This window comes from Rhinoderma darwinii, chromosome 3 (assembly GCF_050947455.1).
Source record: "Rhinoderma darwinii isolate aRhiDar2 chromosome 3, aRhiDar2.hap1, whole genome shotgun sequence".
In the NCBI taxonomy this organism is placed as follows: Eukaryota; Metazoa; Chordata; class Amphibia; order Anura; family Rhinodermatidae; genus Rhinoderma; species Rhinoderma darwinii.
In genome coordinates, this window is record NC_134689.1 from 242318202 (window position 1) to 242342525 (window position 24324).

Sequence of the window (24324 nt, forward strand, 5' to 3'; positions counted from 1 at the left end):
TCACTAGGGTAAAAGCCATAGCTCTAGCTCATATATTCAATAAGATTCTTCACTTTCACTATTCAATGTGGCTCAACACCATCTGTCATATTTGTAAGTGTCCCACGACCTAAAAAAGGTTAGGGACCACTGCTACAGAGAATAGATCTGCTAGAAAATATCTCAAAATATTCAGGGGAACTAGCATCAACAGTTTATTTTTGTTTTTAAAGCATTTGTATTTATTGTATTAAAGGCAATAAAGTTAAATGTACAAGGCAGTTATATGAACCACACACAGGGGGATGAAAGAAAATAAACAAGCGGAAAGGGAAGAGAAAAAATAAAATCAAATAAAAAAAGAGGGGGAAACATAATTAACTTGCTAACATGACCTGGAACGACATCAATAATATGGGCAAGTATTGTGAAACAAAGATAAAAGTATCCAATGGTGCTGCGATACTATAATCTGAAGATCCACTATTCTGCCTTAAGGCTGACCACACAGAGACAACAACGGATCAACGGGTAAGGTAATACTGCAAGTCCTTGAAGGAAAAAAGCCAAGGCTGCCAAATGTTTTTAAATAAGTCAAAAGTGTGAGCTCTAAGAGCTGAATTTTTTTTATAATTTATTGCAGTATATCGTGTCTCTTACCGCCTCCTTTTAAAACCTGTCTCTGACAGGGCTTAATAGCAGCACAAAGCACATTAGGCCCCCAGGCTACCATGACAACCATTGGCACCCTGCAATCGAGTCACGGGGCACTGTTGGAGGGGGCCGCCCTCCTCTTTCTAATGGCTTAGATGCTGCGGTTGGTATTGACCGCGGCATCTAAGGGGCTAAACGAGCGGGATCGTAGTAATCTACAATCCCTCCCGTTGCATTGAAGTGTTGACTGTAGCATACAGCCGACACCCCCATCTTATGGAGCGGGCTCAGCCCATGAGCCGACTCCACACATTCCCTCCTGGCTTTTGACGTGTATATATACGGCGGATGTATAAAGTATATTGGAAAATGTTATAACTTTTAAGTAAACAAAAAATACAATTCATTTGCTGACACCGGAATACTCCATTAACGTAAAGCTGAACTTAGTCCCTGACGGCAGTTCCTTCAGAATGCCATAAATCCTAGACAGCCCACCCTATTAAGAATAGCTGATTTAGATGGGACCGAACGGCCATCTAAAGTGTATGAGGCCTTCCAACTCTCCCCTGTCAATGTCATGGTACATGATCGGGCATAATGAATTTCAACGTCTGATCCTTTTATTCTCAGGGGACATAAGCCGACTCCATTTTCCCCATTGAAAACAAATGCACACCTGGCCCAACCGAGCGTGCATGTGTATGGGGACGAAGTTAGAATTAGCTGTTGAAAGTGTATAGCCATCTTAAGTAATGGCAATTCCTCCAAAATAGGACTCAAAAATCACCAATAATTGATCCCTCCCGAATAGCAAATCAAATACTCCTATCACAAAATACAGGCAGGATGACCAGTATAAATCAAAATGCAACATCTTTATTAGATACAAAATAAAATACAGAATATGAAATGGAACGACAAATCTATGATGCAAAGATCCCCACACGTAAATACTAAAAAACTCCTGTAGAAAAAAATGCATAGGTAGATACAGCAAAGTGCCAGTGCCTGAACAATAAACGCAGCAGCCCTATATTGACAGGTGTCGAGTTAGGGTATGTGCACACACTAGACTAAAAATGTCTGAAAATACAGAGCTGTTTTCAAGGGAAAACAGCTCCTGATTTTCAGATGTTTTTAATCAAAGTCGCGTTTTTCGCTGCATGTTTTTCGGCCGTTTTTGGAGCTGTTTTTCAATAGTCACTGAAAAACGCCTCCAAAAACGTCCCAAGAAGTGACATGCACTTCTTTTTCGCGAGCGTCTTTTTAATGCACCGTTTTCGGAAATATTTTTTTTTTCAGTTTCCCAGTACATTATATGGAACTATAAATGCTACCAAAAGAAACTCTAACTCGTACTGCAAATAAATAAGCTCTCACACCACTCTATTGACGGAAAAATAAAAAATGTATGGCTCTTGGAATGTGGGGAGTGAAAAACGAAAATTAAAAATTAAAAAATGGCTTCGTCCCTTAGGCTGGGTTCACACAACCTATTTTCAGATGTAAACGAGGCGTATTATGCCTCGTTTTACGTCTGAAAATAGGGCTACAATACGTCGGCAAACATCTGCCCATTCATTTGAATGGGTTTGCCGACGTACTGTGCCAACGACCTGTCATTTACGCGTCGTCGTTTGACAGCTGTCAAACGACGACGCGTAAATTGACTGCCTCGGCAAAGAAGTGCAGGGCACTTCTTTGCAACGTAATTTGAGCCGTTCTTCATTGAAGTCAATGAAGAGCAGCTCAAGATTTACGAGCGTCACAGACGCCTCGCAAAATGCGAGGAGCTTTTACGTCTGAAACGAGGCAGCTGTTTTCTTCAGACGTAAAAGACAGTTCACGTGTGCACATACCCTTAGGGGTGAAACAGCCACAGTGCCTCCAGCATTAATGTAATGTCATGTAGACATATGACAGTAAATGACAATAAAAATATGTGTAAAAGTCCCCTAATGAAAACGTGTGAAAATGCGCAAATAAATAATTAAAGCTCAAAAAAAATGTATGCATAAAAACCAAAAACATCAAATGTTAAACAGATGAAAGCATACACATATTAGGTATCCCCACACATTAGGTATGTAAATGCCACATTAACAGGGGGAATAGTAACACCCAGTTATCAATTTATTCATATGTTTTTATAGCAGAGAAATGGCTAAATGCAGAGTTCTCAGAAAAGATGCTTCAGAATTGTAATTTAATGCCAGATAAGATCTGACAGATCCTCTTTAACTTATATCTTCACCGTTCAGCCATAACATAAAACCACCTGCCTAATATTGTGTAGTAGAGCCAGGAGCGTAACTAGGAAACACTAGCCCCATAGCAAACTTTTGACTGGGCTCCCCCTCCCCTGGGTGCCACACACAGCCCGCCCTTGTAGATAGTGCCCCCCTGTAAATAGTGCCATGCAGCCCCTTCCTGTAAACAGTGCTATACAGCCCCCCTGTAGACAGTGCTATACAGCACCCCCTGGAGACAGGGCTATACAGCCTCCCCATACAGTGCTATACAGCCCTCTTTATAGACAGTGCCATACTTTCAAGTATCACAAAGAGGGACAATCGATGCAGTGCGCAGCGGCAATTTTTTTTCTTTTAAGCCACGCCTCTAATTCCACCCAATCCCCGCCCATGCACACCCGGTTCAGCCCACACAGTATCATTCTCCTATAGTGCCTCCCACACAGTATAATGCCCCCATAGCTGCCACTATACAGTATAATGCCCCATACAGTATAATGCCCACACAGATGCCCCATACAGTATGATGCCCACACAGATGCCCCATACAGTATAATGCCCACACAGATGCCCCATACAGTATAATGCCCAGCATTATATCCCTATAGCTGCCCCACAGTATAATGCTCCCCATAGCTGCCCCACACAATATAATGCCCCACACAATATTATGCCCCCCATAGCTACCCCACACAGTATAATGCCTCACATAGCTGTCCCACACAGTATAATGCCACCAAAAGCAGCCCCCACAGTATAATGCCTCACGCAGTATAATGCCCCCATACAGTACAATTCCCCCTCCATAGCTGCCCCCAGAGTATAATGCTCCACACAGTATAATGCCCCCTCATAGCTGCCCCCACAATATAATGGCCCCCATAGCTGCCCCGACAGTATAATGCCACTCATAGCTGCCCCCACAGTATAATGCCCCCCGTAGCTGTCCCCACAATATAATGCCCCCCATAGCTGCCCCCACAGTATAATGCCTCACGCAGTATAATGCCCCCATACAGTACAATTCCCCCTCCATAGCTGCCCCCAGAGTATAATGCTCCACACAGTATAATGCCCCCTCATAGCTGCCCCCACAATATAATGGCCCCCATAGCTGCCCCGACAGTATAATGCCACTCATAGCTGCCCCCACAGTATAATGCCCCCCGTAGCTGTCCCCACAATATAATGCCCCCCATAGCTGCCCCCACAGTATAATGCCCCCCATAGCTGCCCCCACAGTATAATGCCCCCATAGCTGTCCCCACAGTATAATGCCCCCCATATAGTATAATGGCCCCTCATAGCTGCCCTCACAATATAATGCACCCCATTGCTGCCCCTACAGTATAATGCCCCCATAGATATCCCCAAATTATAATGCCGCTCATAGCTTCCCCACAGTATAATGCCCCCCATACAGTATAATTTGCCGCTCATGTCAGAGTGAATGCTGGAGCAAGGAGCCGTTGCTCCAGCATCCAGGAAACGGGACCAGCGCGGTTAGCCCTGTGGGCCCCCCAGGCTTAGGGGCCTGGTCGAAATTGTGACCGTCGCAACCCCTAGAGCTATGCTAGACAGTAGCCTATGGCAAAGCAGGGAAATACCTCACTGCTCTGTCGTAGTGTTTAATAGTATCCGGAGGACACAGACACTATTGAATGTGACGTAGCTACCGCTGTAGCAGCTATAGCGGCTGCTAGCGGAGCCTCTGGGCACGGGCCCCCTCATGCCGTGGACCCCGTAGCAACCGCTATAGCTGCTACAGTGGTAGTTATGCCACTGAGTAGGGCCCTCGCATGCCTCCAAAACAACTCTAACTCTTTGAGGCATGGCTTCCACAAGACTTCTGAAGGTATCTGGCACTAACACCCTAGTTGTAGATCCTTTAAGTCAGAAGCTACGCAGCCCCAAACGTAGCAAGCTGCGCTGCTCTGTGTGTTCTAACTTTTTTCAGTCATTTGTGCTGCAGTAGCTTTCTCCTGCTTCCAACACATCAACTTAAAGATCTGATGATCACTTGCTGCCTAATACACCATGTTCCAAATTATTATGCACATTGGATTTAAGTGTCATAAACATTTAATTATTAGTTTTTCAATCAAACTCATGGATGGTATTGTGTCTTAGGGCTCTTTGGATCATTGTAATCAATCTCAGACACCTGTGATAATTAGTTTGCCAGGTGTGCCCAATCAAAGGAAAACTACTTAAGAAGGACGTTCCACATTATTAAGCAGGCCACAGGTTTCAAGCAATATGGGAAAGAAAAAGGATCTCTCTGCTGCCGAAAAGCGTGAAATAGTGCAATACCTTGGACAAGGTATGAAAACATTGGATATTTCAAGAAAACTTAAGCGTGATCATCGTACTGTGTAAAGATTTGTGGCTGATTCAGAGCACAGACGGGTTTGTTCAGATAAAGGCATAATGAGGAAGGTTTCTGCCAGACAAATTAATAGGATTAGGAGAGCAGCTGCTAAAATTCCATTGCAAAGCAGCAAACAAGTATTTGAAGCCGCTGGTGCCTCTGGAGTCCCGCGAACCTCAAGGTGTAGGTTCCTCCAGAGGTTTGCAAGTGTGCATAAAGCTATTATTCGGCCACCCCTAAACAATGCTCACAAGCACAAACGGTTGCAGTGGGCTCAGAAATACATGAAGACTAATTTTCAAACCGATTTATTTACTGATGAGTGCCGTGCAATCCTGGATGGTCCAGATGGATGGAGTAGAGGATGGTTGATGAATGGCCACCATGTCCTAACAAGGCTGCGACGTCAGCAAGGAGGTGGCAGAGTCATGATTTGGGCTGGAATCAAGGGGAGAGAGCTGGTAGGCCCCTTTAGGGTCCCTGACAGTGTGAAAATGACCTCTGCAAAGTACGTAGAGTTTATGACTGACCACTTTCTTCCGTGGTACAAAAAAGAAGAACCGTGCCTTCCATAGCAAAATTATCTTCATGCATGACAATGCACCATCTCATGCTGCAAAGAATACCTCTGTGTCATTGGCTGTTATGGGCATAAAAGGAGAGAAACTCATGGTGTGGCCCCCATGTTCCCCTGACCTCAACCCTATTGAGAACCTTTGGAGCATCCTCAAGCAAAATATCTATGAGGGTGGGAGGTAGTTCACATCAAAACAGAAGCTCTGGGAGGCTATTCTGACATCCTGCAAAGATATTCAAGCAGAAACTGTCCAAATACTCACAAATTCAATGGATGCAAGAATTGTGAAGGTGAAGAAGGGGTCCTATGTTAACATGTAACTTGGCCTGTTAAAGAGGCTCTGTCACCAGATTATCAAATCCCTATCTCCTATTGCATGTGATCAGCGCTGCAATGCCGTTTTTTTTTTTTGTTTTTTTTTTAAACAATCATTTTTGGCCAAGTTATGAGCAATTTTATATTTATGCAAATGAGCCTTTCTAATGGACAACTGGGCGTGTTTTCTCTTATTTCGAACTGGGCGTGTATTGTGTTTGTAACATCTGGGCGTGTTTACTTATTTTACTAGCTGGGCGTTGTGAATAGAAGTGTATGTCAGCATCATATGTCAGCATCATACACTTCTATTCACAACGCCCAGCTAGTAAAACAAGTAAACACGCCCAGATGTTACAAACACAATACAGTTGTCCATTAGAAAGGCTCACTTGCATAAATATAAAATTGCTCATAACTTGGCCAAAAATGATCGTTTTTAAAAAAAAAACACGTTACTGTTATTTACATTGCAGCGCAAATCACATGCAATATGAAATAGGGATTTGATAATCTGGTGACAGAGCCTCTTTAAGTTTTTTTTGATTGAAAGAGCTTTTGATTTCTGTAAATATGACCTCCTGATGCTGCAAATTCAAAAAAATTACAATTTTAGTTCTCTTTACAACCTTTAAAATGTTTTGATCTCTGTTGTGCATAATAATTTGAAACAGTGCATTTTGAGTTTATTACTTCTAAAAAAAAATCTGTTATCATTAGGAGATTTGTTCAATAAAATTTGCATTATACTCCGACGGTTGATGGCTTGAAGATTATACTGACTGTCATTTGCATCGACTATTTAGGAAAATCAGCGAAAAATAACATTTGCATAATAATTTGGAACGCGGTGTATATCCTACCTCTTGACTGGTGCCACTGTAATGAGATAAACAATGTAATTCACGTCACCTGTCAGTGGTTTTAGGGGGGATTCACACGAGCGTGTATTCGGTCCGTGCGGGCCGCGTGGTTTTCACGCGGCACGCATGGACCAATACAAGTCTATGGGGCAGTACAGACAGTCCGTGCTTTTTGCGCAGCGTTTGTCTGCTGCGCAAAAAGCGCGACAGTTTCAATAACTCTGCGTATTTCGCGCATCACGCACCCATTGAAATCAATGGGTGCGTGAAAACCACGCAGGTCGCACTGAAGCACTTCCGTGCGAACCGACTGAAACAGCGCACCAGCTGTCAAAAGGATGAATGTAAACAGAAAAGCACCACGTGCTTTTCTGTTTCCGAACATCCAAACGGAGTGTCTTTGCGATGAGCGAAGCCGGACAAGCGAACCGAACTTCACCGGGTTCGGCCGAACTCGTTTTGGCCGAACCCGGCAAAAAAATTATCGGTACGCGACGTCAGGAGATAGTCACTGTCCATGGTGCTGAAAGAGTTAAACTGTTTCAGCACCATGGACAGTGACTTTCGATCCCAATATACATGAACCTGTAGAAAAAAAAAAGAAGTTCTGACTTACCGATAACTCCCGGCTTCTTCCTCCAGTCTGACCTCCCGGGATGACAATTCAGTCCAAGTGACAGCTCCAGCGCATCATACACGGATGACACACGCAGCTGTCAAATGTTTTTTGCGCGCGCAAAACGCCGCGTTGTTTGCGCGCGCAAAAACGCAACGTCCGTCTGTATCTGCCCTTAAGCTGAGAATTTACGACGCAGTTTAAATGCCTTTTTTGATGCAAATTAAAGCAAAACCGCAATGTTTTGCTGCTATTTTATAAAAAAAAACGCTGCAAAATTGCATGCTTTTGCCACTATTCCTTTCAAAAACCGCATTTGTACCACGGTGTAATTTCTGAGCCTTAATGTAGTAGCTGGACGGTGTATACCAAAATGTTACTAAAAGCAAATCAACTGGTTATACCACAAAAATAAGACCTCAAATGGCTATGTAGTCCTAAGTATAAGAGAGAATGGGTTAATGCAGCAGGAGATTTTGTTCTGAAGACAGGCTAACTTGTATATGTTTGTCGCCCCCCCCCCCCCCCTTCCCCTGACTAATAATACAAGATATCCTCATTGATTGCTGTGTGTTTTATAACATCTGTGATCTCTTGTAACCACTTTCTGCTTCTGGGGATTTCCCTCCTCCCCTTTGGGTATATGTATAAGTTGGGAATACCCCTTTATTAGGACAAAATTATTTAGTTAAGTCACAATCTGTAATATATAGAACTATTTTACTTATTTTTTTTATCAACCTAAATTATCTCTTCTGAACAACTGGGTACTGTTATTTGCCTTTCCAATAGTTGATTAAAAAACTAGAAATATTGGTGTTGTACAATACTATAATTTCTATATGTCTATTCACAATTTTTCTTTTACTCAGATATTAACAATTCTCTTCCTTCAGATTGGTTCCAATTGGTTGGTTTGTTGCATGATATTGGAAAAATTTTGGCCTTGGAGAATGAGAATCAGGTACTCCATATAATTAGAAAAATGCATGGGCAAATCTAGACTTTTAATACAAAAGTGCACATTATGAAAAATTTTTGCAGACTTTGGCCCTGTAGTGCATATATAGTAGTGTATTTATTAGAGTTCCTTTATAAGAGTACCAGATGTAATATATACAATATATAATTGCTAGAATGCAAGAAAACTAGGGAAATCAGATATACCACAATGTCCTGAGAAAGGAATAGAAAATTGTACAATACCACAATTACTCTGAGGCTTCATGCCCGGACAGCCAGCCGTTTTTACGAGCCGTGCTCCCATTATACAGTTTAGGAGCACGGTCCGTAAAATGAAAAATAGGACATGTCCTATTTTTTTCGTCAGGTTTCTACGGAACGGACACCCTCCCATAGACATACGGGAAGGTGTCCGTCGGCCATAGAAATGAATGGACCCGTAATAACGGTCCGTAATTACGGGCGATTTTACGGTCGAGTGCATAGGGCCATAACTTAGTTGTGATCAATTACAGCTGGATCCTGCGTGTCAGAGACACGCAGGATCCGCCGACACTGAACCTGAAAACGAGAGATATAGCTGTTCTGTATAGAGAATACAGAACAGCTGTATCTCCAAAAGTAAAACTATTTTATTTAAATAAAGACTAATTACAAAGTTACACTAAACACAATAACTGATCTCGTTATTTAAAAAATAAATTAAAAAAATGCCCTCAAAGGTATCCATAGCCTTTAATTATTATTTTCACAGTTGGTAGAAAATGATTACCACATGATTGTAAATTGCCCCGCATTCTTTTGAGGACTGTACTGGTCTCATAATTAAAGGGGGTGTCCCAGAATTAATGAAAAAAAAAAGAAAATCAGACATGATATAGTGCATGACAATCTCTTTGTAACAAAGCTAGAACCGGCCCTGTATCGTACATGGATACAGAGATCTCACCATTCATTGCTCTGCTAGATTTTCTTCAGGCTGGCAGATCAGGGGCGTGTCCTATAGGCTGCAGCCCCTCCCTATCATAGCTTGTATAGACAGATCATTCTGTTTCACTGCCTCTGCCTCCTTTCTAGGAGAAGCTTTATAAATGCCCCCCATTACACGTCTTTTTATAGAGAGAGCCCAGCCCTATATAACTCAAGAAGAGGGAGAGCCTGAAGGTTATAGACAGTGAGAGGATGAGCAGGAGAGGGGAGAGCTCAATGCTGTATGTAAGCAGTGCTGTACGCAGGCTCTCTTCATCTAAGCTAACTGCTGCCTCTCCTGTGTGTTTCTTACCATGTGAGTCTCCATCCACACTACAAGCTGTGTTTCTGAAGAAAAGCTTCTTCTCTACTTCTTTACTGACAAGCAGAGAAAGCATTTACTCTTGGCTGGTGGCGAGTTGGAGAGTAGAACTGAGCATGTGCCTCCTCCCTCATTCATCTCCGTAGGAGGACGTGCAAATTACTATGCGGATTGAAAACCAGTGGGCGCCATTATAATGAAGTAAAGGGAATATCTCGCAACTGGAGCATTTTTGTAACAAAGTAAATTAGAAAACTAATGAATTTTTAATGCTGAATTATATTGCAATAGCATTTAATACTGGAATAACCCCTTTAATACTGAATGACCAGCACATGTTTTACCACTATTGTGACATCATAATGGGAATGGGGCACAGGTATTAATGTATTAAACATGTCGGGGGGACATTAGAAGTGAAACATATTTTTTAATCAATGGTGTGTATGATAATACTAACTAGGAGTGGGCAGCCGGGTCCCCATTTCCTGGTCAGTCAGCAATAATTCTGAAACCAGTACAGTCCTCATTCAGAATGTTAATACAAATTCAACTTCAACTTTAAGTCCGACCTTCAACTTTTAACTCACATGATTTTGACCACTTACTATATATTTATTCTAATAAGTTTCGAATGAAATTTGCATTTTAATGGACTGCTAGTGAAAGGCTGAGTAACTAGTGGGGCTTTGCCCTTATAGTAAATGTGGTACTATATACAATTGCAATAGCTATGGTGCATACAAAACAGTAGTTAGCCGTGGTCCATTTAAATTAGTATTAGTCTTAGTACGCGTAAAGAGTGCATGTTTAATACCATTCATAGTACTTATTTTGCCCTATACAATGGTTGGGCTAAAAATGATGTCATGTGTGGGGAAGCACTACACACAAGTACTCAATATTGCCCTATGAATTTTTATATTTCCACTTGTGACATCCCAGTATTTTTGTTAATTTTTCATAGAATAGGAAACAATCGAATCTCATCTGTGACTCGAGCTTCTGAGGGGCATTGGTGATGTCAGGACAGGCATATGTCTCTACTCGGTGATACATCTGCCCCCTATGACAGTCTTAGCTTCCTGTAACAATTAGTGTATATACTTTATTTTGAACATTTTATATCTGTTTGGCCAGAGACTATTATATATATATATATATATATATATATATATATATATATACACACCCTATGTTAATACCTTTGCTTGGTGTTAATGAATATTTGATAAAATGGCTATTTATAGTTCATTTTAATATAAGTATGTTCTCTACTTACATCTGCATATAGAAATGGTGTCTGATTTTGACCCAGGGAATGAGATTGTTACCCCTCTTTACAGTGGGCTGTGGTTGGTGACACTTTTCCAGTTGGCTGCAAGTTCCAAAAATCAATTGTATTTAGTGACACTACATTTGAAAATAATGCAGATGCAAAGCACCCAGTATACAGGTGAGTAACTCTTGCTTTATCATTTATGTGCTATGTGCTGTTTATTAGACAGATTGGAGATCATTTATATAAATATAACACTTTTTTTTTATTTTTCAGCCAATATTTTTAGATATTTGATCAATTTAAAAGCAACAGATAACATGTTCTTTGTACAGTATATATATTCAGAAAATAATAGCAACAACACAACTCACATATGATATTTTCTCTGTACAGCACTGAATATGGGATCTATGAGCCGAATTGTGGTCTAGAAAAAGTGCTCATGTCCTGGGGTCATGATGGTAATGTAAACCTACTTTTATGTCGCTTTTTATGTCTTCTACCTGCAATATTTAGTTGTAAAGCTACAATGTTTTTATTGACTAACCTATTAACAATTGTCCACGATAAATTTTATGCTAGACATGTATGATCCCATATTAGTGGTATTACTAGTCTATTGGAAGTTTTAGGAAAACATAAGAAAAATTATTACAGTAAGTTATAGTATTCCAAAGTAATATGAAGGGAAAAAATTTTAAGGGCGGAGGGTTTACATAGGCGTTTTTGTTTTTCCGTTATAATGCCATATATGTAAACAAATGGTCACTTAGCATCTCAATGACATATTTTGTTATTTTACTTCCCTACAGAATACCTGTACCAAGTGCTGAAGTTTAACCAGTGTTCAATTCCAGAAGAGGTAAGAAGTTTTCAGACTAGTGTCAACTACATTAGTGACTGGCTTAACAGAAGCACAAAGCACATCAGTTATACTTTTGACTCTTCACAGAGGTCAATGATAAAAATCTTAAAACCAATAACTGCGAGCCTTAACCCCTTCAGGACACAGCCTGTTTTGGCCTCCAGGACGAAGCCGATTTTTCAAATCTGACATGTGTCACTTTATGTGGTAATAACTTCGGAATGCTTTTACCTATCCAAGTGATTCTGAGAATGTTTTCTCGTGACATATTGTACTTTATGTTAGTGAAAAAATCTGCTCGATAAATATTTGTAAAAAACACCAAGATTTGGAGAAAATTTGCAGAAATTATCATTTTTCTAAATTTAAATGTATCTGCTTGTAAAACAGATAGTAATACCACACAAAATGCTTACTAGTTTACATTTCCCATATGTCTACTTTATGTTTGCATCATTTTTTGAATATTCTTTTATTTTTCTAGTACGTTACAAGCCTTAGAACTTTAGCAGCGATTTTTCATATTTTTAAGAAAATGTCAAAAGGCTATTTTTTCAGGGATCAGTTCAGTTCTGAAGTGGCTTTGAGGGCCTTATATATTAGAAAGTGCCCATAAATCACCCCATTTTGAAAACTGAACCCCTCAAAGCATTCAAAACAGCATTCAGAAATTGTTTTAACCCTTTAGGCGTTTCACAGGAATTAAAGCAAAGTGGAGGTGAAATTTACAAATCTCATTTTTTTGGGCCAAAATTCATTTGTAATACATTTTTTTCTGTACCACAGAAGGTTTTACCCGAGAAACGCAACTCAATATTTATTGCCCAGATTCTGCAGTTTTTAGAAATATCGCACATGTGGCCCTAGTGTTCTAATGGACTGAAGCACCGGCCTCAGAAGCACAGGAGTACGTAGTGGATTTTGGGGCCTCCTTTTTTTTAAAATATATTTTAGGCACCATGTCAGGTTTGAAGAGGTCTTGTGGGGCCAAAACAGTAAAGACCCCCAAAAGTGACCCCATTTTGGAAACTACACCCCTCAAGGAATTTATCTAGGGGTGTAGTTAGCATTTTGAACCCACAGTTTTTTTGCTAAATTTATATTTGAATTAGTATGTGAACATGAAAATCTACTTTTTTTCTGAAAAAACTTAGAAATGTTTTACAAGGAAAGGAGAAAAAAACACCGCAACATATGTAAAACAATTTCTTACGATTATAGCAATACCCCATATGTGGTAATAAACTGCTGTTTGGACCCACAGCAGGGCTCAGAAGAGAAGGAGCACCATTTGGATTTCTGATTTTGCTGGAATAGTTTTCAGTGCCGTGTCACGTTTGCAATGTACCGGAGGGACCAAAACCGTGGAAACCCCCCAAAAGTGAGCCCATTTTGGAAACTATACCCATCATGGAATATTTCTAGGGGTAAAGTCAGCATTTTGACCCTACAGTTGTTTTGCTGAATTCATTGGAATTAGTCTGTAAAGGTAAAAATCTACTTTTTTTCTGAAAAAACGTAGCCATTTTTCATTTTTACAAGGAATAAAGGAGAAAAAGCACCCCAACATTTGTAAAACTTTTTCTCTTGATTATGGAAATACGCCATATGTGGTAATAAACCACTGTTTGGACCCACAGCGGGGCTTAGAAGGGAAGTAGTGCTATTTGGCTTTTGGAGCTCAAATTTAGCTGAAATGGTTTTCTGGTGCCATGTTGGATTTGCAAAGCCCCTGAGAGGCCAAAACAGTGAAACCCCCCCCCCCCCCAAAAGTGACCCCATTTGGGAAACTACACCACTTAAGGAATCTATCTAGGGGTATAGTGAGCATTTAGACCCCACAGGTCCTTTGCAGAATTTATTAGAATTACGTTGTGAAAATTAATATCAACATTATTTCCTTTAAATTGTTGCATTTTTTCAATTTCACAAAGGACAAAGGAGGAAAAAGCACCCCAACGTTTGTAAAGCAATTTCTCCCGAGTACGGCTATACACCACATGTGGTCATAAATGTTTTTTTCATTAGAAAGTAATTAACCCTTTCTGGACTGAACTATTTTCTGCTTTTTCTTTTTCTTTTTTCCCTCACGCTTTCCATGAGCCATAACTTTTTTATTTTTCCGTTAATAGAGTGGTGTTAGGACTTATTTTTTGTGGGACGAGCTGTAGTATTCATTGGTACCATTTATTGGTACATACAACTTTTTGAGCACTTTTTATTAAATTTTTTGGTAGAGCCAAGGTGACCAAAAAACGGCGATTTTGCAGTTTTTAATTCTTTCTTTTTCATGACATTCACCGTGCAAGTTAAATAATGGTATATTGTAATTCTTTGGACTTTTACAGACACAGCAATACCAATTTTGTGTATTTTTAAAAAAAATGTTTACATTACTTTAGAGAAAAAATGTGAAAAGTTTTTTTGGGGACTTTAAATATTTATTAAATTTTTTCCACTAATAATAAATATTTACTTTTGTTTTTACACATTTTATTAGTCACCCTAGGGGACTTGAACCAGCAATCAGTAGATAGCTGGTACAAAACACTGCAATAACAATGTATTGCAGTATAATGTCATTTTTACAGGCTCCTGTAACAGCGCGATCGCTGTTTCTGTCCATTAGTCCCGGGTGTCAGCTGTAATACACAGCTGACACCCGCAGCGTATGGCGCGGGCTCAGAGCGTGAACCCGCTCCATTCATCACCCGCCCCAACACCACGGCATGCTATGTCGTGGTGCGAGAAGGGGTTAATGTGCAGCGGATGGTGCAGAGTGAAAATTAAAATTTTCCACTGATATGCCATTTTAGTGCAGTGTATGTTATGCCCAGTTTGTGCCACTGAAGACAAATACCTCATAAAATATTAACCAGGTTCTACCGGGTATGGCGATGCCATATCGGTAGACGTAAACTGCTGTTTGATCACGCTGCAGGGCTGAGAACGGAGGGACGACATTTGGCTTTTGGAGCGTAGATTTAGCTTGGTAGCAGTTCTGTTTGGCGTTTTGCTGCTATTTCAGTTTATAATTTGGGGGCATATGTAATCTGTGCGGAGAACATCAGGGCATAATAAGAGGGTATAATAATGGGGTAAATAAATAATAATCCACAGATGTGTCACACTGATAAATGGCGCCTGATCTTATCCTCTTTTGGAACACTGCACATTTTGCATCGCCATATTCTGAGAGCCAGAACTTCTTTATTTTTTCTCCACCGGAGCTTTGTGAGGGATTATTTGTTGCGGGACAATCTGTAGTTTTCATTGGTACCATTTTGGGGTACATGCGATTTTTTTGATCACTTTTTATTTAATTTTTTGGCAAGCAAGGTGACCAAAAACCAGCAATTCTGACAATGTTTTTTATTTTTTATTTTTTTTATGGCATTCACCCTGGGCTATAAATGACCATTTTATTTAATTCTGCGGGTCGGTACGATTACAGCAATACCAAATGTATATAGTTTTTTTATGTTTTGCAGCGTTTATAAATCACTTATTTATAAAATAAATTATTTTTTGTGTCACCATATTCTGAGAGCCATAATTTTTTTATTTTTTGCGGGACGGGTTGTAGTTTTTATTGGTACTATTTTGGCGTACATGCGACTTTTTAATCACTTTTTATTGTATATATTGGGAGGAGTGGTGACCAAAAAATTGTGATTCTAGCATTGTTTTTTTTACTTATTTTTTTGCGATGTTCACCGTGCCGGAAAAATAATATTAGAATTTTATAGTTGGGGTCGTTACGAAAGCGGTGATACCAAATATGTGTACTTTTTTTTAACGTGTTAATCTATTTCCTATAATAAAAAACTTATTGTAGGAAAAAAAGCATTTTTGTTTATGTAACTTATAACTTTTATTAACTTGATAACTTTTTTTACTATCTTTTTTTTACTTGTCCCACTAGGGGACATTTAGACTTGCAGCTTTGATCGCTGCTAGAACACATTACCCTACCTACGTAGTGTAATGTGTTCTAACTGTCATTGTGACGTGACAGTCATTCTGACAGGAAGCCTATGTATGAGGACCAGCCTCCGGGCTTTCGTACATGGCAGCCCGGAGGCCATTGTCCGGCCTCCGGTTGCCGTGACAAGGATCGCTAGCCCCCGCAAATGCATGTGGGGGGCTGCCGATCTGCTCTAAACCTCTACAATTCGGCGATTGCACTCGACCGCTGCATTGAAGGGGTTAATTACCGATTTCAGCACTGATCAGCAACACGGAGAGCAGGGCAGACACCCTGCACAGTTAACCGCCACTGCGGTGTAGCGCCGCACGGCGGTTAACTGTTAAAGCGCGGACGTAACTTCACGCCCAGGTCCTCGAAGTTACTGCTCACCTGGATGTGCATTTATGCCAAGATGCAGGAAGGGGTTAAAGTGAGTATCCTTCTTTTGACACTATGTTGTTTTTAAAGGGGTTAACCGGGATTTTAAAATTTATGGCCTATCCTTGGGATGGGCCATCAATATTAAATTGGTGGGGGTAAGATTATCGGCACCCCCACCGATCAGCAGTGATCAGCCGTTTGAAGGGGCCGCGTTGCTGGTATAAGTGTGCAGCTTCCTCATTGTTTACATAAGTTTCATTCCTGTTCTTACTTTTGCACGCCGTTATTTTCATAGTGGCTGTGCAAGGTATTGCAGCACTGTCCCATTCACTTGAATGACACAACGTTACAATACCTTGCACAGCTGCTACGAAAGTAACGGCGTACGAACAGGAATGAAACTTATGTAAACAATAAAGAGACTGCATTGCTGGTATGAGCAACGCGACCCCTTTAAACAGTTAATTGGTGGGAGTTCTGAGAGTCGGACCCCCACCGATCTAATATTGATGGCCTATCCTAGGGATAGGCCATCGATTTTAAAATCCTGGATAACCCCTTGAAATCCAAAATTCGGTGCTAATTTATTTCTTAATATATCGAGCTCTGTTTTTCTGCATGGATTTAAAACATATAATTCTGACTGCCTGTAGTCGCCACTAGAGTGTTTCTCAAACAGGTCTCCTTGGGGCCTGGTCAGCGGTTCCCCAGTAGCAAGACCTGTCACTTTTACAGTAGAGATAGCAAACTGATTTCAATTTGCTCAAATATGCTTGGCAAAACAGCTCAGCCAGAATATATACCTTACTCTACATCAAACTTCGTTGAGGTAGGAATGGGCGTAGGGGTTCCCCCATGATTATAACTTTGGGAAACACTGCACTAGAGTGAGCAGATGATTGATCAACGTATTGAGGTGCAAGAAAATTGGGAGAACCCTCATCAGAACCCTCTGCTGGATTGTGGCATGGGGGTGCAGTGCTTCTGAGTGTGGTGAAACGTCATAGCAGATAGTACCCAACTCTTATGGACCTAAGCTCAAGAAAAACTGACAATTAGAGGTGGAGCCTTCAAAGTTGGAAAACTGCCAAAAAATATATCATACAGGTAACATTATGGTCAGAAATACTGTTTTACTCAAGTGCACACATGTGACGGCTTATTCTGAAAATCCACCTGGAATGATAGGTACGCTTTAAAACACAGGTTATACACAGGATTTGCTTTAAACTAACATACTATAGCACTTTTATTTTATATCTTGTAACACATACTCTCTTGTTTGTTATTTGTTATGATCACTGCAAGTCCACTTTAACTTAAATATTTTCAGCTCTAGAAACATTGGTTTATTGACATAATGCTTGTATTTCAGGGTATGTACATGATCAGATTCCATTCATTTTACCCTTGGCACACAGGAGGTGATTACAGACACCTTTGCAATGAGAAAGATCTTAAGATGCTATCTTGGGTACAAGATTTCAAGTAAGTATCATTATGATAAGTGCAGTATATAATAATCCATAAGTTTGGTTTAAAAACGTAAATAAAAAATATATTCTAAAAACTAAACAAAAATTCACTTGTGGGAGTGGAAAATTGAGTAAAATGATACAATTCCTGCTCCAGCCACTAAGGAAAGCTCAATGAAGACTTATTTATTATTGAGTTCAATGAGAGTTGTATAAATCCCTATGCAGTGAGCTTCCTCTAGTGGCAGATTTAGGCTATGTTCACACAGAGTTTTGGAAGTTCCGTTTGGAAGTTTGAGGCAGATCTTCCTCTCCCTGCACGCCGATTTTCACTGCGTTTTTCGCCCGCGGCCATTGAGCGCCGCAGGCATAAAACGCCGCGAAATACGCTTTCTCTGCCTCCCATTGAAGTCAATGGGAGGTCAGAGGCGTAAACGCTTGAAGATAGGGCATGCTCGCGGGAAAAAGACGCCTCAGCCTCCCATTGAAATCAATGGGAGGCATTTTCGGGCCATTTTTGACAAGTTTTTTGGCGCGGTTTCCGCGTAAAAAAACTACAAAAAAAACTCAGTGTGAACTTAGCCGTAGGCAGCCAGAGTGTTTTCATGTAAAGAGTGACTGCACTTTCAACAAACTTTTGATATGTCATACCAGAGGTTTGAATCTGTGGAGGTTCAGGTGCTGAGACCCCCACCGTCACTGAAATGAAGATGCATAAGCACTTGGTTGAGCCCCCTGCATCTTCGGCTGTGATCGCCACTCCTCATTATGGAGACAGGAGCGCCGATCACAGCCGAAGATGCAGGGGGCTCAGCAGAGTTCTTATGCATCTTCATTTCAGCAGCAGTGGATATTACTATTTCATCTATTTACTGACTTAAACTTCAAGGGATGATACTGTTAACCCCACCCTAGACCACCAAGGATGTTGCCATTAATGCCTTCACCCGCCCTTCACACTGTATGCAGCTAGGAATGCCTTTAATAACCTTTTCAGTGCCCTAGACTACCAGTAAGGTAAAACATTAACCTTTTTACCACCCTACATTCAGAAGCGTAGCTAGGTTCTCCAGCACCCGGGGCAAAGATTCAGTTTGGCGCCTCCCCCCCCCCCCAACCTCTTTCCCGGCATCTCATTCCCCCTCGCCGTGTTTGTTTTCTCTACCAATCGACGTGTCATTTCTTTTCCACATTTATTTTTATGTAACTCGAGCATAAAAACATTTGTACATTTTACAAGCAATATGGTTCTATACACAACACCAGAACCAAGCTCAGTACATATATACAGCACCAGCACAAATACAGCTCAATTTAGTGCAACCCCTTCCGTATAGGTATGTACGGGGTAAAACTACAGCTCCCAGCATGGCCCGAACAATGATAAGGATATGCTGGATGATGCTGTTTCACAAAAATAAATCCTATCAATCATACCACCATCTCGCTGCAGATCATACAGTGACTACATTACTGATTAGAGGAAGAATAAACATTTACATTAAGTGACTCACCGGTGACGTCTCAGATTCTAGTTCTTTTTCTCCATCCGGTCCAGACCTCTATGATGACTTCTCCCGGTCACAGCCCATTTCTTCAGTTTGCCGCTCAGATGTCTTCAGCTTCTCACTTTTCCAACATTTCTGCACCTATAAATAAAGATAAAGTTATCATTATACCACACACTACACCTCTAAATATAATAGCTCCATACACTGCACCTCCAATTATAATAGCACCATACACCGTGTCCCACACACACACACTGTGCCCCCTGTAGATAGTGCCTGCCATAGAGCCCCCTGTAGATAGTGCCTGCCATAGAGCCCCCTGTAGATAGTGCCTGCCATAGAGCCCCCTGTAGATAGTGCCCCTATATAGCCCACCCCTGTATATAGTGTCCCACAAATAACTCCCCCTATAGTGCTTTACAGATAGCCCACCCCTGTATATAGCCCCCTGTAGATATAGCCCAGCCCTGTATATAGTGCTCCACGTATAGCCCAACCCTGTATATAGCCCTCTGTAGATATAGCCCACCCCTGTATATAGTGCTCTACAGATAGCCCACCCCTGTATATAGCCCCCTGTATATATAGCCCAACCCTGTATATAGACCCCTGTAGATATAGCCCACCCCTGTATATAATGCTCCACAGATAGCCCACCCCTGTATATAGCCCCCATGTAGATATAGCCCATCCCTGTATATAGCCCCCCTGTAGATATAGCCTACCCCTGTATATAGTGCTCCACAGATAGCCCAACCCTGTATGTAGCCCCCCTGTAGATATAGCCCACCCCTGTATATAGTGCTCCACATATAGTCCACCCCTGTATATAGTGTTTCACAGATAGCCCACCACTGTATATAGCCCCCCTTGTGCATATAGTCCACCCCTGTATATAGTGCTCCACTAGATAGTCCACCCCTGTATATAGTGCTCCACAGATAGCCCACCCCTGTATATACTATATATAGGGGTGGGCTATCTGTGGAGCACTATATACAGGAGTGGACTATATGTACAGGGGGGCTATATACAGGGGTGGGCTTTCTGTGGAGCACTATAGGGGGAGCTATTTGTGGGATACTATATACAGGGGTGGGCTATATCTACAGGGGGACTATATCTACAGGGGGACTATATCTACAGGGGGGCTATATCTACAGGGGGGCTATATCTACAGGGGTGGGCTATATCTACAGGGGGGCTATATACTATATGGTGCTCCATAGATAGCACATCCCAGTATATAGCCCCCCCTGTAGATAGACACCCCCGTAGATAAAGTCCCCCCGTAGATAAAGCCCCCCCGTGTAGACAAAGTCCCCCCTCCGTAGATAAAGTCCCCCCTCCGTAGATAAAGCCCCCGTGTAGATAAAGTCCCCCCATGTACATAAAGCCCCCCACGTGTAAAGTCCCCCCTGTAGATAAAGTCCCCCTTGTAGATAAAGGCCCCCCCCCCGTGTAGACAAAGTCCCCCCCCGTAGATAAAGTCCCCCTTGTAGATAAAGTCCCCCCTCCGTAGATAATGCCACACACTTTTATTACAATTAAAAAAATTAAAAAAATATTCAAACTCACCTTAATCCCGTTCCCACGCTGGCCGGCAGCCATGGAGACCTGCTCTCTTCTGCGCAGGGCTCCTGGGGGTTGAACGCAGCGTCTATGAAAGGCGCTGATTGGCTGGGCAGGATGACTTTCCCTGTCAATCAGCGCCTTTCATCGACGGAAGCTTCACTGGTACAAAAGGTACCAGTCACTTTACTCGTGGAAAGGCGCTGAATGGCCGGAACGTGCCCGGTCATTCATTGCTTCCAATTGTTTCTGTGTCCTTGCGACACAGGTACAATTATAGTGCAGGAGGAAGTGGCGCTGGCGCCCCCCTCTAAGTTGCGCCCGGGGCACGTGCCCCGCCTGCCCCCCCCCCCTAGCTACACCCCTGCCTACATTAAAAGTACAAAGTATGCAGCCTTATGTGGTGGTGGCACATGTAGTGGTGAATGGTATTATGTGGGTACAGAAACATTTGAGCACTATATGAAAGTATTATGTGGGCCGTATTATTTAGACACACTATAGAGCTATTATGTGGGCTGCGTATGTCAGTATTAGGGCGGGTTCACACATAGCGGAATTTCACTTAAATTCCGCTGCGGACACTCCGCAGCGTTAATCCGCAGCGGAGCCGTTTCTCCATTGACTTTCACTTTAATTTAGCAGTGTTCGTTTACACGATGCGTACAATTCCGCTGCGGAGCATAGGCTGCGGAGCGGAATTTGGTGTCCGCAGCATGCTCTGTCTGTTGCGGAGCAGTGGCGGACTGGTTGCGGACTCATGGCGGAATTTCTCCATTGACTTCAATGGAGAGTCAAAATTCCGCAATGAAGTCCGCAGATCTTATGTGTGCTGCGGAGCGTATTGTTTTTACTACCATGACATTTCTTCATTCTGGCTGGACCTATGTATTTCTAGGTCTACAGCCAGACTGAGGAAGTCAATGGGGCTCCCGTAATGACGGGAGCGTTGCTAGGAGACGTCTGTAAATAGTCACTGTCCAGGGTGCTGAAAGAGTTACGCGATCGGCAGTAACTGTTTCTGCACCCGGGACAGTGACTACCGATCTCAATATACATGTATCTGTAAAAAAAAATATAAGTTCATACTTACCGAGAACTCCCTGCGTCTGTCTCCAGTCCGGCCTCCCAGGATGACGTTTCAGTGTAAGTGACGGCTGCAGCCAATCACAGGCCAAGCACAGGCTGCAGCGGTCACATGGACTGGAGCGTCATCCAGGGAGGTCGGGCCGGATGCCGAAAGAGGGACGCGTCACCAAGACAACGGGCGGTAAGTATGAATTTCTTTGACTTTCACTAGGGAAAGTGCTGTCCCTTCTCTCTATCCTGCACTGAATAGGGAGAAGAGAAGCACTTTTCCTGCAGTCCGCAGCGGCCAGTCCGCATCAATTTTCTGCACATTTTGTGCAGATCCGCTGCAGAATCTGCAACGCAGATTCTGTGCGGCATTGATGCGGACAGTTGCGGAGGAATTCCGCCATGTGTGGTCATGCCCTTACATGGACAACATATGGGAGTATTATTTGGCAGTGTAAGGGCAGATTCAGACGAACGTTGCGTTTTTGCGCTCGCAAACAACGCTGCGTTTTGCGTGCGCAAAAAACATTTGACAGCTGCGTGTGTCATCCGTGTATGATGCGCGGCTGTGTGATTTTCACGCAGCCGCCATCATAGAGATGAGGCTAGTCGACGCCCGTCACTGTCCAAGGTGCTGAAAGAGCTAACTGATTGGCAGTAACTCTTTCAGCACCCTCGACAGTGAATGCCGAACACAATATACAGCAACCTGTTAAAAAAAAAGAAAAAGTTCGTACTTACCGAGAACTTCCCGGCCGTTGCCTTGGTGACGCGTCCTTGGTGACGCGCCTCTCTTGACATCGGGCCCCACCTCCCTGGATGACGCGGCAGTCCATGTGACCGCTGCAGCCTGTGCTTGGCCTGTGATTGGCTGGAGCTGTCACTTGGACTGAATTGTCATCCCGGGAGGTCAGACTGGAGGAAGAAGCCGGGAGTTATCGGTAAGTCAGAACTTCGTTTTTTTTTTTACAGGTTCATGTTTATTGGGATCGGTAGTCACTGTCCATGGTGCTGAAACAGTTTAACTCTTTCAGCACCCTGGACAGTGACTATCTCCTGACGTCGCGTACCGGAAATTTTTTTTGCCGGGTTCGGCCAAAACGAGTTCGGCCGAACCCGGTGAAGTTCGGTTCGATTGTCCGGGTTCGCTCATCTCAAAGACACTCCATTTAGATGTTTGGAAACAGAAAAGCACGTGGTGCTTTTCTGGTTACATTCATCCTTTTGACAGCTGGTGCGCTGTTTCAGTAGGTTCGCACGGAAGTGCTTCCGTGCGACCTGCGTGGTTTTCACGCACCCATTGACTTCAATGGGTGCGTGATGCACAAAATACGCGGAGATATTGAACCTGTCGCGTTTTGTACGCAGCGAACAAACGCTGCGCACAAATCACGCACTGTTTGAACTGCCCCATAGACTTCTATAGGGCTGTGCGTGGCGCGCGAAAAATACGCGGCCTGCACGCATGAAAATCACGCTCCTGTGAATCCCCCCTAAGGCAGTATTTGGCTTGATACATCGGGTAATGAGCACATTTGTGTATATGTCAATACTGTGTGTGTATATATATATATATAAATACATATGTATATATATATATATATATATATATATATACAGCAGTTCAAAATACAAAACTTGTAATGGCACAGCCAATTTATCTCGTTCCTGGGATAAAACCCTTTAAGGCCAAACAGTTTCTTCACTTAGGTATAACCTTATGAGTTGATTAAACTGATATAAAAAAGGTCAAATGTATAAAAGAGGTTGTCGCTAGGATATGTATCACTTACTGATTGTGGGGTCTGACTGTCGAGACTCCCACCGATCCTTAGAATGAAGCTGCCACAGTGCTAGCTCCTTCATGACATTTCCCTACACATTTAGGCCTCATTTACACGAGCGTGTGCGTTTTGCGCGCGCAAAAAATGCAGCGTTTTGCGTGCGCAAAAGGCACTTGACAGCTCCGTGTGTCATCCGTGTATGATGCGCGGCTGCGTGATTTTCGCGCAGCCGCCATCATAGAAATGAGGCTAGTCGACGTCAGTCACTGTCCATGGTGCTGAAAGAGTTAACTGATTGGCAGTAACTCTTTCAGCACCCTCGACAGTGCATTCCGATCACCATATCGCGTAACCTGTTTAAAAAAAAAGAGGTTCGTACTTACCGAGAACTTCCCGGCCGTTGCCTTGGTGACGCGTCCTTGGTGACGCGCCTCTCTTGACATCTGGCACCACCTCCCTGGATGACGCGGCAGTCCATGTGACCGCTGCAGCCTGTGCTTGGCTTGTGATTGGCTGCAGCTGT

The 24324-nt window shown here is 42.4% G+C and overlaps 1 protein-coding gene across 1 annotated transcript in view; it reads left to right on the plus strand.

Annotated features, from left to right (window-relative positions):
- The window catches only part of MIOX (myo-inositol oxygenase), a 39866-nt gene that overhangs the window by 14241 nt on the left and 1301 nt on the right, over window positions 1–24324 (plus strand). The window contains exons 5-9 of the mRNA XM_075857597.1: window positions 8527–8594; window positions 11231–11340; window positions 11560–11627; window positions 11979–12028; window positions 17758–17870. Of these exons, the coding sequence (XP_075713712.1) occupies window positions 8527–8594; window positions 11231–11340; window positions 11560–11627; window positions 11979–12028; window positions 17758–17870 (409 nt within the window). The remainder of the gene's footprint in view (window positions 1–8526; window positions 8595–11230; window positions 11341–11559; window positions 11628–11978; window positions 12029–17757; window positions 17871–24324) is intronic.